Genomic DNA, 14,224 nt, shown 5'->3' on the forward strand with positions numbered 1-14,224 from the left:
TCTTTGAACTGGGTAGCAATACTTTATCTATTAAGGATCTTTACACGAGACAGCTCAACTTGGCTGACATCAAATACAGTACAATGAGGCCCTGTTTCAATTAACTTTAAACCTTAAGCAAAATCAATCTTTTTTCCCCTCCATCTCAACATCATCCAATTATCTGCAATTTTACTAAATTGCATATATAGAAAATAGTTTATTTGGCATTGTATACTACACACTTCTAAATACACTAACAATTATTTTGAGCCACAGTCTACAAAGAAACATCCAGGGATGCTTTAAGGCAAGGGTCGGCAACCTTTCCAGAAGTGGTGTGCTGAGTTTTCATTTATTCATTCTAATTTAAGGTTTCGCGTGCCGGTCATACTTTTAATGATTTTTAGAAGGTCTCTCTCTACAAGTCTATATATTATATAAATAAACTAGTGTTGTATTGTAAAATAAAACAAGGTTTTCAAAATGTTTAAGAAGCTTCATTTAAAATTAAATTAAAATGTTGATTTTATGCCATCGGCCTGCTCAGCCCGCTGCTGGTCTGGGGTTCTGTTCACCTAGGCCGGCAGTGGGCTGAGTGAGGCCTGCGGCCGGAGGACCCCAGCTGGGAAGGGTTTGGCAGCCAGAACCCCAGACCGGCAGCAGGCTGTGCGGGGCCAGCAGCCGGGACCCCAGACCGGCAGTGGGCTGAGCAGCTCAGCCTACTGCCGCTCAGGGGTTCCATCCTCTGGCTCCTGCCAGCCGGGATCCCAGCTGCCGGACCCGCTCAGCCTGTTGCTGGTCTGGGGTCCCAGCCCTGCCCATATACAGTGGATACCTACCTTCTCCCTGGTTCTGGCCCATTCTCTTCCCCTCTGCACTGAGCTGAGAGCGGGAGTGGACTGAGCACAGGACTGGGGGTGAAGGGTCTGACCAGGAGCTAGAATGAAGGAGGGGGCTCAGGGTTGGGGCAGGAGGTTTGGGTGTGGGGACACTTACCTAGGCAGCTCCCATACGGTGTGAGGGGGGCAGGTGGGAATGTGAGTGGTGGTGTAGGGGCTCCCATTTGGTGTTCAGGGTGGGGATGGGGATGTGTGCGGTGCATGGGATATGGGGGGGGGGCTGGGGATGTGGGGGGTGCAAGAGTTAGGGCAGAGGGCTGGGGGCATGTGAGGGGGGTGCAGGTGTCAGGGTAGGGGGGTTGGGTATGTGTGGGGGTGCCAGTCAAGGCTGGGGTCCAAGGCTGACTGCCCTGACCCCTATCCACACCCCAAACAGATCCCGGGACTCCCATGCCACATCCAACCCCCCTGCTCCATGACTGCCCCCTCCAGAGACCCCTGCCCCAACCACCCCCCGGGATCCCACCCACCCTGCTCCCTGTCCCTTGACTGCTCCAATCCCTTACCCAACCCCCTTCCCCCCCCCCGCTGGCCACAGACCTGGCCCCCTTACCATGAGGCTCCCCGCTCATCCGGAGCCCTGCCGCCGCCGCCTCTGTGCACGTAGCCCTGCCCTGCCCTGCCCCTCAGAGCGCAGTGCGCGCGGCAGCAGGGCTCCGGATGAGCGGGGAGCATCCTTCCCTCCCCACGGAGCCAAACGCTGCCCCGCGGGAGCACCTAGCTCCAGCTCCCAGAGTGCTGCACACGCAGCAGCAGCGCTCACGGGGAAGGTGGGGGGGGTGCAGAGGCTTGCTGCGCTTGGGCCGGCACTCCGGCCTGGGATTGCGGAACCCGCAGCTTGCCACGTTGGCAGGATTTTTAATGGCATGCGGAGTCCCAGCAGGCAGCCGCGTGCCATTAAAAATTGGCTCACGTGCCATAGGTTGCCGACCCCTGCTCTAAGGACCCACCAGGTAAGTCACATAAGGGCACTGAGGAAGAGCAGTTTAACTAACTCCACAGGCATCCTTGAGATACTCAGGAAATAGCCAGCATTCTGACAATATGAACACTACACCTTCCTTACAAAGCCAACTCTCAGACACAGGCACAATGAATTACCACAGGAAATAATGTGATGCACACTATAAAACCACAAATAAAAGGTGAAATTATTAAACAAGGAACTCTACCAACATGGAGAGTATTTAAGTTTAGATTCCTTGTAGCCAGAACCCTCTCACAGAATTTTCGTTCATACCAATCTTTAGTACAACATTGAAGAAAAGATGGCTGAAGCAGACTCTGCATAGAGAATTTCATTATCTGCTGTAATTACAATAGACTTATAACCAAAATGATAATTGCTGAATTAATAGTATTCTTTGCAAAGTAAAAAACAAATGAGGTTTGGTGGGGTTTTTTGTTCTGTTTTAAACCAGGATAACACAATAGTCAATAAAAACAAAAAACCACTAGGTCACTGGTTCAAACAACTGATGGCCCCTTTGCTCCACCCACACCTCCTGCTCATTCTTTCCCTTAGAGACCTTCTCATTTTCATATTTCATCCTATACACCCCTTATGCTTCTAACAGTTCTATTCAGACACACCAAATGCCCCTCTCTTTACATTCAAATCCTTCCTCAAAACCAACTTTTATATAAAACTTTTCACCAATAATCCACTGTAGAAAGATACTCTGTGTGTGTGTTTTTTAAAAGGGAGAAAAAAAGAGCCACTGTTCTGAGACTGTATCTCACTTGGTTCCCTAGCATGTTTTGTGTCTGTATTGTAGGTCAGACACAGATTGTAAGTCTTTTGGGAAAGGTTCATTTTTTTCCTCTGTTTATTTTCAACACTCAGCAATAGTAAATTCAGTGCAGGTCAGTAGCATCTGAAAGACATCTTCCGTGCAGTGACCTACCTGAAATGACAGGTGTCCAAATTATAGTTTGCACTAGCTTGTACTCTCGTGAACTGTCTGAGCAGACACCCCAAAAAGTGAATGGATGTGACTAGAGAATGAACCACCTGCTCACTCCTAAAAGTCATTCCACTTGATCAGGCTGGGATGGAGGCAATCTTGAGAAAAGTTGCACAGAGAGTAGCAACACTGTATGTAATTATAAATGTGAATTATAAAATAAATGTGAATGGCACTCTGCAGGCAAAACAGTGTTCCTGCTCCAAACCTCTTAAACTAAAAGGTCCTGACCACATGAGACGAAAGGTCCTTTTGCAGGATTGGGGCATAAATTAAGACTCAATAAGATGAAGCGTTGCCTCATATCAAGAAAGATATATTAGAATCAGAAAACGTACAGAGAAGGGCAACATTATTAGGGGTATAGAACAGCTTCCATATGAGGAAGGATTAAAAAAACTGGGACTGTTCAACTTGGAACACAGATGACTAAGGGAAGATATGACAGAGATCTATAAAATCACGTATGGTGTGGAGAGACTGAATAAGGAAGTGCAGTTTACTCCTTCATATTACACAAGACCCGGGGTCACCCAATGAAATTAATAGTCAGCACGTTTAAGAAAATAAAAGGAAGTACTTCTTCACACAACACACAGTCACCTTGTGGAACTCATTGCCAGGGAATGTTGTGAAGTTCAAAACCATAAATGGGTTCAAAAAAGAATTAGATAAGTTTATGGAGGATAAGTGCATCAATGTCTATTAGCCAAGATGGTCAGGGACATAACTTCATGTCCCTAAACCTGAGATGCTCCAGGGGATGACTCACTAAATAACTGACCTGTTCATTCTCTCTGAAGCATGACAAGTTGGCCACCATTGGTCTGACCCAGTATGGCCATTCTTAAGTTTAACATTGGTAACAAGGAAGAGGAGCAGGACAACAAGGATTACAGCAGAAAGAGCATACAGTTTTGGATGGTAATTTGTGTGATTTGAAGCCCCTCAAGGTTGTTTGTTTTAAAATGATGCCATCACCGCATACAGAAGACTGGTACCTCTAGTTCACATGGAAGAAGCATTAGGGAGGCACTTGGCAAAATTCCTGTTCCTTGGATAAAATTATAACTTTCTTCTCCAGGACTATGAATCCTGCATGTTTCATTAGCGTAAAATTTGCATTCATTTAGATTGTAAGTGAGGGTAGGGACTTCAGAATCATTGAAATGTTGGGAATGAAGGGACCTCAAGAAGTCGTCAAGTCCAGCCCCTTGCACTGAGGCATGGCCAAGTAAACGTTCTATCGAGGCTTGAAACAGACACTGTCTTTTTCTGTGTATATCAGTGCCTAGCACAGTGGAGACTCAATCCCTGACTGTGGCCTCTAGGCACCACCAGGGTAAAAATATTAAACAACAGTACTAATACTACTACTTAAAAAGGGGGAAGGAGGAAGAAAAGCAGTAAACACTGGCTCAGTGAAAATTAATAAATAAAATCATACCTTTAACAGTTCAGGGAGAAGTGTTCTTTCCTTTTTATCACATTTCACACTGATGGATTCATCTTCCTTATTTGCAAAGCTGAAAATCAAAAATAAATTTAACCATTTTAAAGACCTGCAGTAGGCAGAGCTACTTAACATAAGAGGCACTGCATCATGCAATTTAAAAGCAAGGCTGAAAGGTTGGTTGGTTTGTTTTTGGTTAAAAAAGAAAAAAAGAGCATGCTGCACATATTTACTCTTAAAAAAACCCCAAAATCCTGCCTGCAACACTGTGACGGAGCATGCTCAGTTGCTATATCGGGATGGTGAATGCACAATATTGCTGGCACACTGGAGATATGAGGAAATGGAGCATGCTCAGTGCAGATGGAATCTTCAAAGACTTCAGCTGTCAAACTAATAAACCTCTAAGCATGTCCAAACTGATTTTTTATTCCCCAGACAGAAGCTTATAACTTGGCCAAATTTCACAGGGACAGCAAAAGGCACAACACTGACACCAGGGCAACCACTCTGCTAAAGTTTAAGTCCCTGTTCTAAGGCAAGCATATGCTAGAGCTTTTCAAAAAAATTCTTACAACTAGTTTAACAGGAACAAAACCAACATACTTTCCCCCCTATTCTTTTTCTTGGGAAAGGCAGACCATTTTTGCTGAAACTTTCCCAAAAAACTTCAGACTTAGGCAGGAAATTGGCATGAAATTTTCAGCCAAAACAGTTTAAGTTACAAGCAACTGAAAACAGGGTCCCATAATGGGAAGTGTCAGACAACCTTAACTATAGTCATTGCTGCCTGTTCTGCCTATAATATGCCAACAATCCAAACCAATGTCACTCTTACCTTCATCCCCCCGCATGCAAAAATAGGGAAGACGAAAAGTTCACTTGGTGATGTCTCAACAATTTGTGAAGACAGTCTTATACCAAGATACCCTGTATTTATGAAACAATGCTATAGTAAGATCAACATCATCCAGTGTCTCTCTTACTCAATAAAGCCGCATCAGTCTACTTAGATTCATAGTACAGGTGAAAAGCACATTTCTGTCATTGTATGTTTCTTTATGATATGTAAAAGAAGATTTGAAAGTTGTTGGCTTTTTGAAAATAAGGAAAAAGCCTCTACACTTGCTTCTTTTAAAATAACCAAGAATAGTGAAGTGTCTTCTCTGGTTTCATTGGAGAATTTAAAAAGCTCTCTCAGTAAACTGGCTGCTGGGCCATGTGCGTGTCTGATTCTTTTACAAAGAGAGTTTTACTCCCAGCTGTTTGTCAGGAGTTTGAGTTAAATGTCTTAAAATATACAAAGAAATTGTCAGTCTGACTAAAAATCCCTCTCCCTCTCAACTGCTCAGATTTCAAAGGTCCTCCAGCAGAAAGTAAACAAGACCAGCTATTTCTAACATTAAAGGGCAGTATTTAGCCACTAAGCCTTTTATGCAGAGACAGAAGGAGCCATTTCTTTCCTCTCTTTCACAGGTTAGGGCTAAGCTCAAAAACAACTATGGTAGGATCACCATGCACAGTATTTTTAAAAACTTATCCAGAAGTATTTAGAGCATTCAACGTGCACTTTTAAAGCACATATATAAATGGAAAGAAAGAATAAAACTAAAGATTTAGTCTACCCTGCTGCATCTCAGAGAGAGAGAGAGAGAATTTTGATAGATTAATACTGTATCCCTATTAATTTCTTGTCTTGCCTTGCATGTGTTCCATGAGGAAGATTTCACAACCTCCTTTAGGCAGGTCATCGCTCCATAATAAAAGTTATTTATTGTATTTAACCTAGTTTCCCCCCTCTTAGGACAAAATCCTACTCTGAGATCTACATGGCTTATCTTGATGCTGATATACTTGATGTCAATAAGAACTCCCTGCATATAGCAAAAGCTGAATAATGGGGTTGACATACACTACAAGAAGAGGATTTTCCCCTTAGCTTTTAGGGCATTGCTTCTTATGGGACCAATCCGGACTATTAATAAAACTTATCCTGTCTTTTTCTTATGACATATATTTATAGCCCATTAGAATGTTACCTCATCATAATTTTTTCCTCTACCCTTTCCCCTCTCCTTCATGAACTATGTTTTCTAAAACTTTTTGCATTTTTGGTTGCTTTTTTACAGACAAAAGGCAACATCTTTAAAGTATCATACTGACAGATACCAGATTTATTTTGTTCTAGCACCAGCCTTGCTTAGATAGGTTACTGTAGAATCCTGCAATACGTGCAATGAATCAAGAGTTAACTTGTATTTAGTTCTCAGGCAAATGCCTTAAAATAAACAAAGGAGAAAACATAGTTTTACTTCCTAGCCACATTAAAAACAAAACAAAAACATCCCCCCACCCTCCAAAACTGAACCTGAAAGTTACCTTATTAGTCTTTTTTAAAAATCTTACATGTGTTTCAACATTCTAAACCTTCTGCTTTAGTTAGTAAATAACACTGTTTTTACAGAGCCCTTGGTACATACTAAATGAGTCACACTGTAAATAAATAAATAAGCAAGCACAAAAGCTCTCTCCGCAGAAAATGTGGCTCTTGTATTGTTTTGTTTTCCCCTAAAAGTTGAGACTATCTTCCAAAGCAGAGAACAATAAGTGTGTCCCCGCTGGTGCCAAATATTATATTTAAAGACTGGAGAATAGTCCAGTTATTGCTGAGCAGACTCCTGATGACCTGGATTAGCATTCTTTTTACCACAAGAGAGAATTTGAATTCAATGTTTTTATCATCATTGAATGTTATGCAACTGAAGCATCTGCAAATATTGAAACATGCGACCCTATTTTCCAAGCAGAAAAACAGGTATTAAGCATTAGTTGTACTTTCACAGGAAAACTACATGAAGTCCTTCTCTACTGTGTTCAAAATAAAGATGAGCTAATGTAACTGTTCCACTCCCATCCTCCTGTTGCAATAGAACCCCCTCTACACAGTGGATAAAACGTACTACGGTAAAAGCTGTGTTATCCAGCACTTTACCAACTTGAAATGTCTATGAACCAACATTTCTGATCTTTAATAGCATCCGGATGGTGCGGGGCTGGCAGGCTCCCTAACTGGCTCTGTATGGCTCCCTGGAAGCAGCGATAGGTCTCTGCGGCTCCTAGGTGGAGGAGCCATCACGAGGCTCCGTGCCCTGCCCCCACCCTACCCCACACGTTGGCTCTTCAGCTCCCACTGCGGGGGTGGAACCTGCAGGCGGAGGCAGTGCACAAGGCTGCCTAGGAGCAGCAAGAACATATCACCGCTTGCAGGAAGTTTCCCGAGGTAAGCGCCACCCAGACCCGGCGCCCCAAAACCCCTCCTGCACCCAAACTCCCTCCCAGATCCCATGCCCTGCACCCCAATCCCCAGCCCCTCCTGCACCCAACTCCCTTCTTCTTAGTTAACCGGAATTTTTGACTTACCATCACCCCCCATTTCCCCAACATGTTAGACAACAAAGCTTTTACTGTACAAATTTACATACAAGGGTGTACATTAAAGAGATATGAAGAATAAAGTAAGTATGAAGTTTATAATGACATAATCACAGGCAATATATATGTACATATTTTTTGCCAGAAGCTGGGAATGGGTGACAAAGCATGGCTCACTTGATTATCTGTTCTGTTCATTCCCTCTGGGGCACCTGGCACTGGCCACTGTCAGAAGACAAGTATCAGAAGGGTAGCCATGTTAGTCTGGATCTGTAAAAGCAGCAAAGAATCCTGTGGCACCTTATAGACTAACAGACGTTTTGGAGCATGAGCTTTCATAGGTGAATACCTACTTCGTCAGATGCATGTAGTACACGAAGTAGGTATTCACCTACGAAAGCTCATGCTCCAAAACCTCTGTTAGTCTATCAGGTGCCACAGGATTCTTTGCTGTCAGAAGACAGGATACTGGACTAGATGGACCATTGGTCTGACCCAATATGGCCATTCTTATGTAATGAAGATACCCCAAAATTACATGAATCTATTTCAATTCTAACTGTCAAGTTTCAGGAAGTTACCAAATTCAATTTTTCAAGCAACATTATCATTGCTTTACACTGATAGCATGGACAAATGTAATTCTGACCCAATGTATTCTAGGTTTAATTATTTATAATACTTAATAGCAGTGAATAATCTGTAAGATATTTTGTAAAAATAAGGAACTCTTAGTAATGTGATACAATACACCACTTAACTATCATATCCTAGCTACAAAGTGAGAACGGATGACTGATGGGTGGGGAGAGAGGTTCACCAAGGATATTAGGGAATAGGATGATCAGCAAGTATGAAAAATCGGGACAGGGTGGGGTGGTAATAGGAGCCTATATAAGAAAAAGACGCAACAATCGGGACTGTCCCTATAAAAGTGGAACATCTGGTCACCCTGTTAGGGAAGTGTAAATTCACAACATTCTACATTTTTTCCACATATGCTGTTGTAGTCACGTGGGTCCCAGAATATTAGAAGGGCAAAGTGGGTGAGGTAATATCTTTTATTGGACTAAGTTCTGTTGGTGAGAGAGATAAGCTTTCAAGCTTACACAGAGCTCTTCTTCTAGTCTTTCACAGTCTCACTACTTCACCCTCATTGAACGTTTCCCTCAATACAGTTACTGTTGCACCCATATCCATATCTAGTTCTTTTCTTAGATATTTTGTTCATACAAAGATCGATCCTGCAAGGCTCCGAGCTGCTGGCCCCAGTCCATCAAAGCACTTAAATATGTGCGTATCTTTAAGCACAGGAGTATTCCCAATGAAGTCAAATGGGACTACACACATGTGCTTTGCTGCATCAGCTGTATCAGCTCACACTTGGAGGATTCAACACTTCTACTAAATAGACAAGGAGAATTGATTCCATGAAACTGTGTCTTTTTAAGCAGTCTTGGCTCACAGGCTACTTTATGTTGTTTTTAGAGAATCAATGACAGGACAGTCTATTAAACAGATTCAAACAATCTGCCTGGAGTTAACAGACAAGCTTGCCAAAACACAGTTCTAAAAACTTAAGTGGCTACACTACCATGTCTCACGATATCTAAAAGGTATCAGCAGGTTTAGGTGATGCAGAGTGGTGCACCCACAGAATGCAGCTATTAGCAGATACTGTCTAGTACATTAAAACTATATTTGCGCTACCCCACAGGTGCAAACTTGCCCTAGAGTTGGTTTGGCTGGTCAGAGAAGGATCACTTCAGTGAAGAGAAATCATCGAGAGGCACAGAATCATCACTGTAGTTACTAAATCACCAACCATGACTAGCATAGAGGGTGCCATGGAGTCACTGGGTCTGGTCCAGATCCCAGCCTATCACCAGTCACCTGGGAGTGACTCCTTTACCGCGCTAGGCCCCAAGGACTCACACAGTTTCACAGGGGCAGGCCTGTGGCCTCCAACACTGGGCTGTCGGTACCAGCATTCCCTGTCTCTCCATGGCTCCCTGCAGCAAATTCAGCCAAGCCAAACTACTGAGGGAGGCTTGTACTGGATCACTTTAGGGTGCAATGCTCTTAGTGAGTATTCACAGTGACACAGGTGGCCTTTGCAAAACAACAAGGTAACTATTTATTAGTCACCTGGCATGCAGAATCTTAGTGTCCTTAGGCTAACACAGAAAGGCAGACATTAAGTCATAATCCACCCTGGTTAAACCAGTGCCTTGATGGGCCAGCCCAGCTGTGCTGCACTCCATCTCTGACTCTCTCCCCCAACAATCTGGGCCAGGCTCCTGAGTCCTTCCCACATCACCCCCTCACCAGTCACCTGAAATGTTCTCTCCAGGTCAGTTCACAAGTCTCACCTGCTGGGGTTTTGTGCTGGTAGGTGTTGACTGTTCGGTGGTTGAAGCACTTCTTAGTCTTGCTGGACCCTCTGTTAATTTGAGCCCGTTTCAGTCAGTTCTTCAATGATCCTATTCACTTCCCCACCCCACCCGTGACAGCAAGGTGACACACACATCTCCTGCCTCCTGCACTGTTCCAGGAGCAGTGTTAACCCTTGTGCACCCACTTTGTTACCAATGCCACATACAGAGGGAAACTGAGGCACACTTATGATTCATATAAAGAATAAAGACAATTCCCACTTGGTCACAGGGCATGTCATGTCCGATGCATCACTATAGCTAGATGACATGCAGCTGCCATAGAGCCCTATAAGGTCATAGACAACAGAGCAAATTAGAACAGCTCTGAGTCTACTCTCACTTGTACTTGCTGAATCACCCAGCACAGTGCAGTCCCAGGATTAAGGGGGACACCTTTGTATCCCTAAATTCCATCAAAGGCACCTCAACCAGAGCCAGGGTTCATGAGTCATGTACATAAACAATTACACCACTGCCTTTCTATTGTTATTTTAACTAGACATCATCTTTTTTCTTATTTTTTTGGTATTTATGGTGCTCATGAAATAGAGGAACTAAACATTAGCTAAAACTAGGCGAAGAGTTTACCTTCCTGATACTTTGCCCCGCTGTTCTTTTGTTTTGCTAGCGTATATGTATCCTGAACACCACCACCCTTGCTACTTAGATAATCAACAGTAAACTTCCATTACAGCAGAGTCTATTGTGTATATTCTGCTGAAAGTCTTTGTTTATATAATTTTCTCATGCCTTCTATTCCTCTGTTGTTGAAAGATCAGCTTTGACCTATCTGGAATACTGGGACAGGTGGTGGTTCAATCATATGCAGCATTTTTTAATCAATGTACTTGTACAAAGAAGGATAGAGAACATTATTACTGGAGAGAGAGAGAGGAATGTTTATTCTATATAGTGTTACTCATACAGAGATAAAAACCCTGTACAAACTAGAACCAGATAAAATGCACTTATCTCACCTGGGTTTGAGTAAACACATGCAGGTTCTTCCTCTGTCATTATCCCACATAAATGAGCAAGTTGGATTGCATAATTTGAAAAGTATTTTCCAATTGTCTCGATTAAAAAAAAACAGAATAGATCCAATTATAAACGACTAAGTGTTCAAAGGCCACTCAAAGCATTTTTGTATAGTGTTACATGTCTGTCTTTCCCATCTTTCCTCTTTATAACAATCTCTTGGCACTTTAAAAACCCATCCTTCTCTTCATGCACTAATCCTTCTCACCCATATTATGTACACACATGCTGGTTAATGTGTCGTCACTTGTGACTGCTTGGAACTTATTGATTTTTATTTAACAATATGAGCAATAAAATGAGACTGGAAACATGAAAATTTTGCCAACAGATATAATAATAAAAAGGCATTCCTGATGTCTACCAAACATGATATCGACCAACAGGATACTTAACTCTGCACATTCTACATGACCAGCCTGTTGTGGGCTCTCTCCCAGTTCTGACCAACTGGTCTGAATGACAGTAGTTGGTTTGTGCACAACTCATATAAAGTTGCAGTAGTACACCCTGGGTGTATGAAAGTGTTTTTAAGATGGTGTGCGTGTGCGGGGGGAGGGGATTCACCCGCGCAATTCAGGGACTAGGCCATTGCTGATGAGAGGTTCAGAACTTACCTATGGGGGTTGCTCTCACAATACAGACACTCATATTGCCATAAAAAGAACAGGAGTACTTGTGGCACCTTAGAGACTAACACATTTATTTCAGCATGAGCTTTCGTGAGCTACAGCTCACTTCTTCGGATGCACAGAATGGAACAAACAGACAGGAGATATTAATACATACAGAGAACATGAAAAGGTGAAAGTATGCATACCAACAGGAAGAGCCAGAAGAGTACCCAGAAGCCACCTACTACAGGACAAGCCCAACAAAGAAAACAACAGAACGCCACTAGCCACCACCTACAGCCCCCAACTAAAACCTCTCCAGATCATCATCAAAGATCTACAACCTATCCTTAAAGATGATCCCTCACTCTCACAGATCTTGGGAGACAGGCCAGTGCTCGCTTATAGACAGCCTCCCAACCTGAAGCAAATACTCACCAGCAACCGCACACCGTACAACATAAACACTAACCCAGGAACCTATCCTTGCAACAAAGCCCGATGCCAGCTCTGTCCACATATCTATTCAAGTGACACCATCACAGGACCTAATCACATCAGCCATGCCATCAGGGGCTCGTCCACCTGCAAATCTACCAACGTGATATATGCCATCATGTGCCAGCAATGCCTCTCTGCCATGTACATTGGCCAAACCGGACAGTCTCTACACAAAAGAATAAATGGACACAAATCTGACATCAGGAACCATAACATTCAAATACCAGTGGGAGAACACTTCAACCTGTCTAACCACTCAGTGACAGACTTGAAGGTGGCAATTTTGCAACAAAAAAACTTCAAAAACAGACTCCAAAGAGAGCCCGCTGAACTCGAATTAATATGCAAATTAGATACAATTAATTCAGGCTTACACAGAGACTGGGAATGGTTGGGTCATTACACTAATTGAATTTATTTCCCTATGATAAGTTCTTCTCACACCTTCTATGGGTCATCTTAATTATCACTTCAAAAGGTTGCGTTTTTTTTTCCTCCTGCTGATGATAGCTCATCTCAATTGATTAGACTCTTCCTGTTGGTATGCATACTTCCACCTTTTCATGTTCTCTGTATGTATAAATATCTCCTATGTGTTTCATTCTATGCATCCGAAGAAGTCAGCTGTAGCTCACGAAAGCTCATGCTGAAATAAATGTGTTAGTCTCTAAGGTGCCACAAGTACTCCTGTTCTTTTTGCAGATACAGACTAACACGGCTGCTACTCTGAAATCTGTCATATTGCCATGTTACCCGGATGGCTATTACTATCTCAGGGACTTCCACCCCTCTCTTTTTAAGGTAGACCTCCTTCATAGTGAGTCAAGCCCCTCATCAATGATGGACTAGGCCAGGGGTCGGCAACCTTTCAGAAGTGGTGTGCCGAGTCTTCATTTATTCACTCTAATTTAGAGTTTCGCGTGCCAATAATACATTTTAACATTTTTAGACGGTCTCTTTCCATAAGTCTATAATATATAAACTAAACTATTGTTGTATGTAAAGCAAATAAAAGATTTTAAAAATATTTAAGAAGCTTCATTTAAAATTAAATTAATGCAGAGCCCCCCGGACTGGTGGCCAGGACCTGGGCAGTGTGAATGGCACTGAAAATCAGTTCACGTGTCGACTTCGGCACGCATGTTGCAGGTTGCCTACCCCTGGACTAGGCTATTGGGATGGCTTTCTAACTGGTCTTCCGTGCAATTCTGGACTGTGACTATAAGGGTGAGGATTTCAGTATTGCCTGACCTGGGTGATCTCACAAGTTGCCAGTAAGCCCACAGATTCTATTTTTGGTCTTGCTAATGGTATACAGAACTACTATTAAACTAAGGCATTTGTGTTATCATCTTTTCCTGCCAGGGACTGGGATGTAGGCGGTCATGCCTAGCGGTTAGAACAGGAAATAAGAGCCATGGGCCAAAACCTGAGTCAGAGGCCTGATGCCTGAGCCAACGGTCACAGCTGGAGTCAGGATCTGAGCCTAAGGTCAGAACTGGAGTCAGGGGCCAGAGCCAAGGGTGAGAGCTGGAGTAAGAAGTCGGGAATTGGAGCCAAGGGTCAGAAATGGGTTTCCTGGAGTGAGGCAGGGCAGGTACAGGGCTAGGTCCAAGGCAGGACAGCAGCTATGCCAGCCATGGACAAAAGCTTTGAACAACTGCTGGACTGCTGCTGAGCTGACTCTTCTAGCCCTTGAGGTTATGTCTACATTACAAATTACTTTGATATAACTAAGTAGGTAGATAAGGTCCCATGGGAAGCAAGTCTAAGGGAAAAACAACTGAAGACAGTTGGAAATTTTTCAAAGAGACATTATTAAGGGCACAAGAGGAAACTATCCCACTGAGTAGAAAGACAGGAAGGACAGGAAGTATGGCTTAACCAGAAGATCTTCAAT

General features: G+C 43.2%; 1 protein-coding gene across 4 annotated transcripts in view; it reads right to left on the reverse strand.

Annotated features, from left to right (window-relative positions):
- The window catches only part of CRYBG3 (crystallin beta-gamma domain containing 3), a 142,598-nt gene that overhangs the window by 107,711 nt on the left and 20,663 nt on the right, over nucleotides 1–14,224 (reverse strand). For 3 of the 4 annotated variants that reach the window (XM_030581399.1, XM_030581426.1, XM_030581417.1), the window contains exon 2: nucleotides 4,296–4,374. The exons of the other annotated variant lie outside the window; for it this stretch is intronic. In XM_030581399.1, coding sequence (XP_030437259.1) covers nucleotides 4,296–4,374 — 79 coding nt within the window. The remainder of the gene's footprint in view (nucleotides 1–4,295; nucleotides 4,375–14,224) is intronic. 4 annotated transcript variants of the gene reach the window in all.

This window comes from Gopherus evgoodei, chromosome 1 (genome assembly GCF_007399415.2).
Source record: "Gopherus evgoodei ecotype Sinaloan lineage chromosome 1, rGopEvg1_v1.p, whole genome shotgun sequence".
NCBI lineage: Eukaryota > Metazoa > Chordata > Testudines > Testudinidae > Gopherus > Gopherus evgoodei.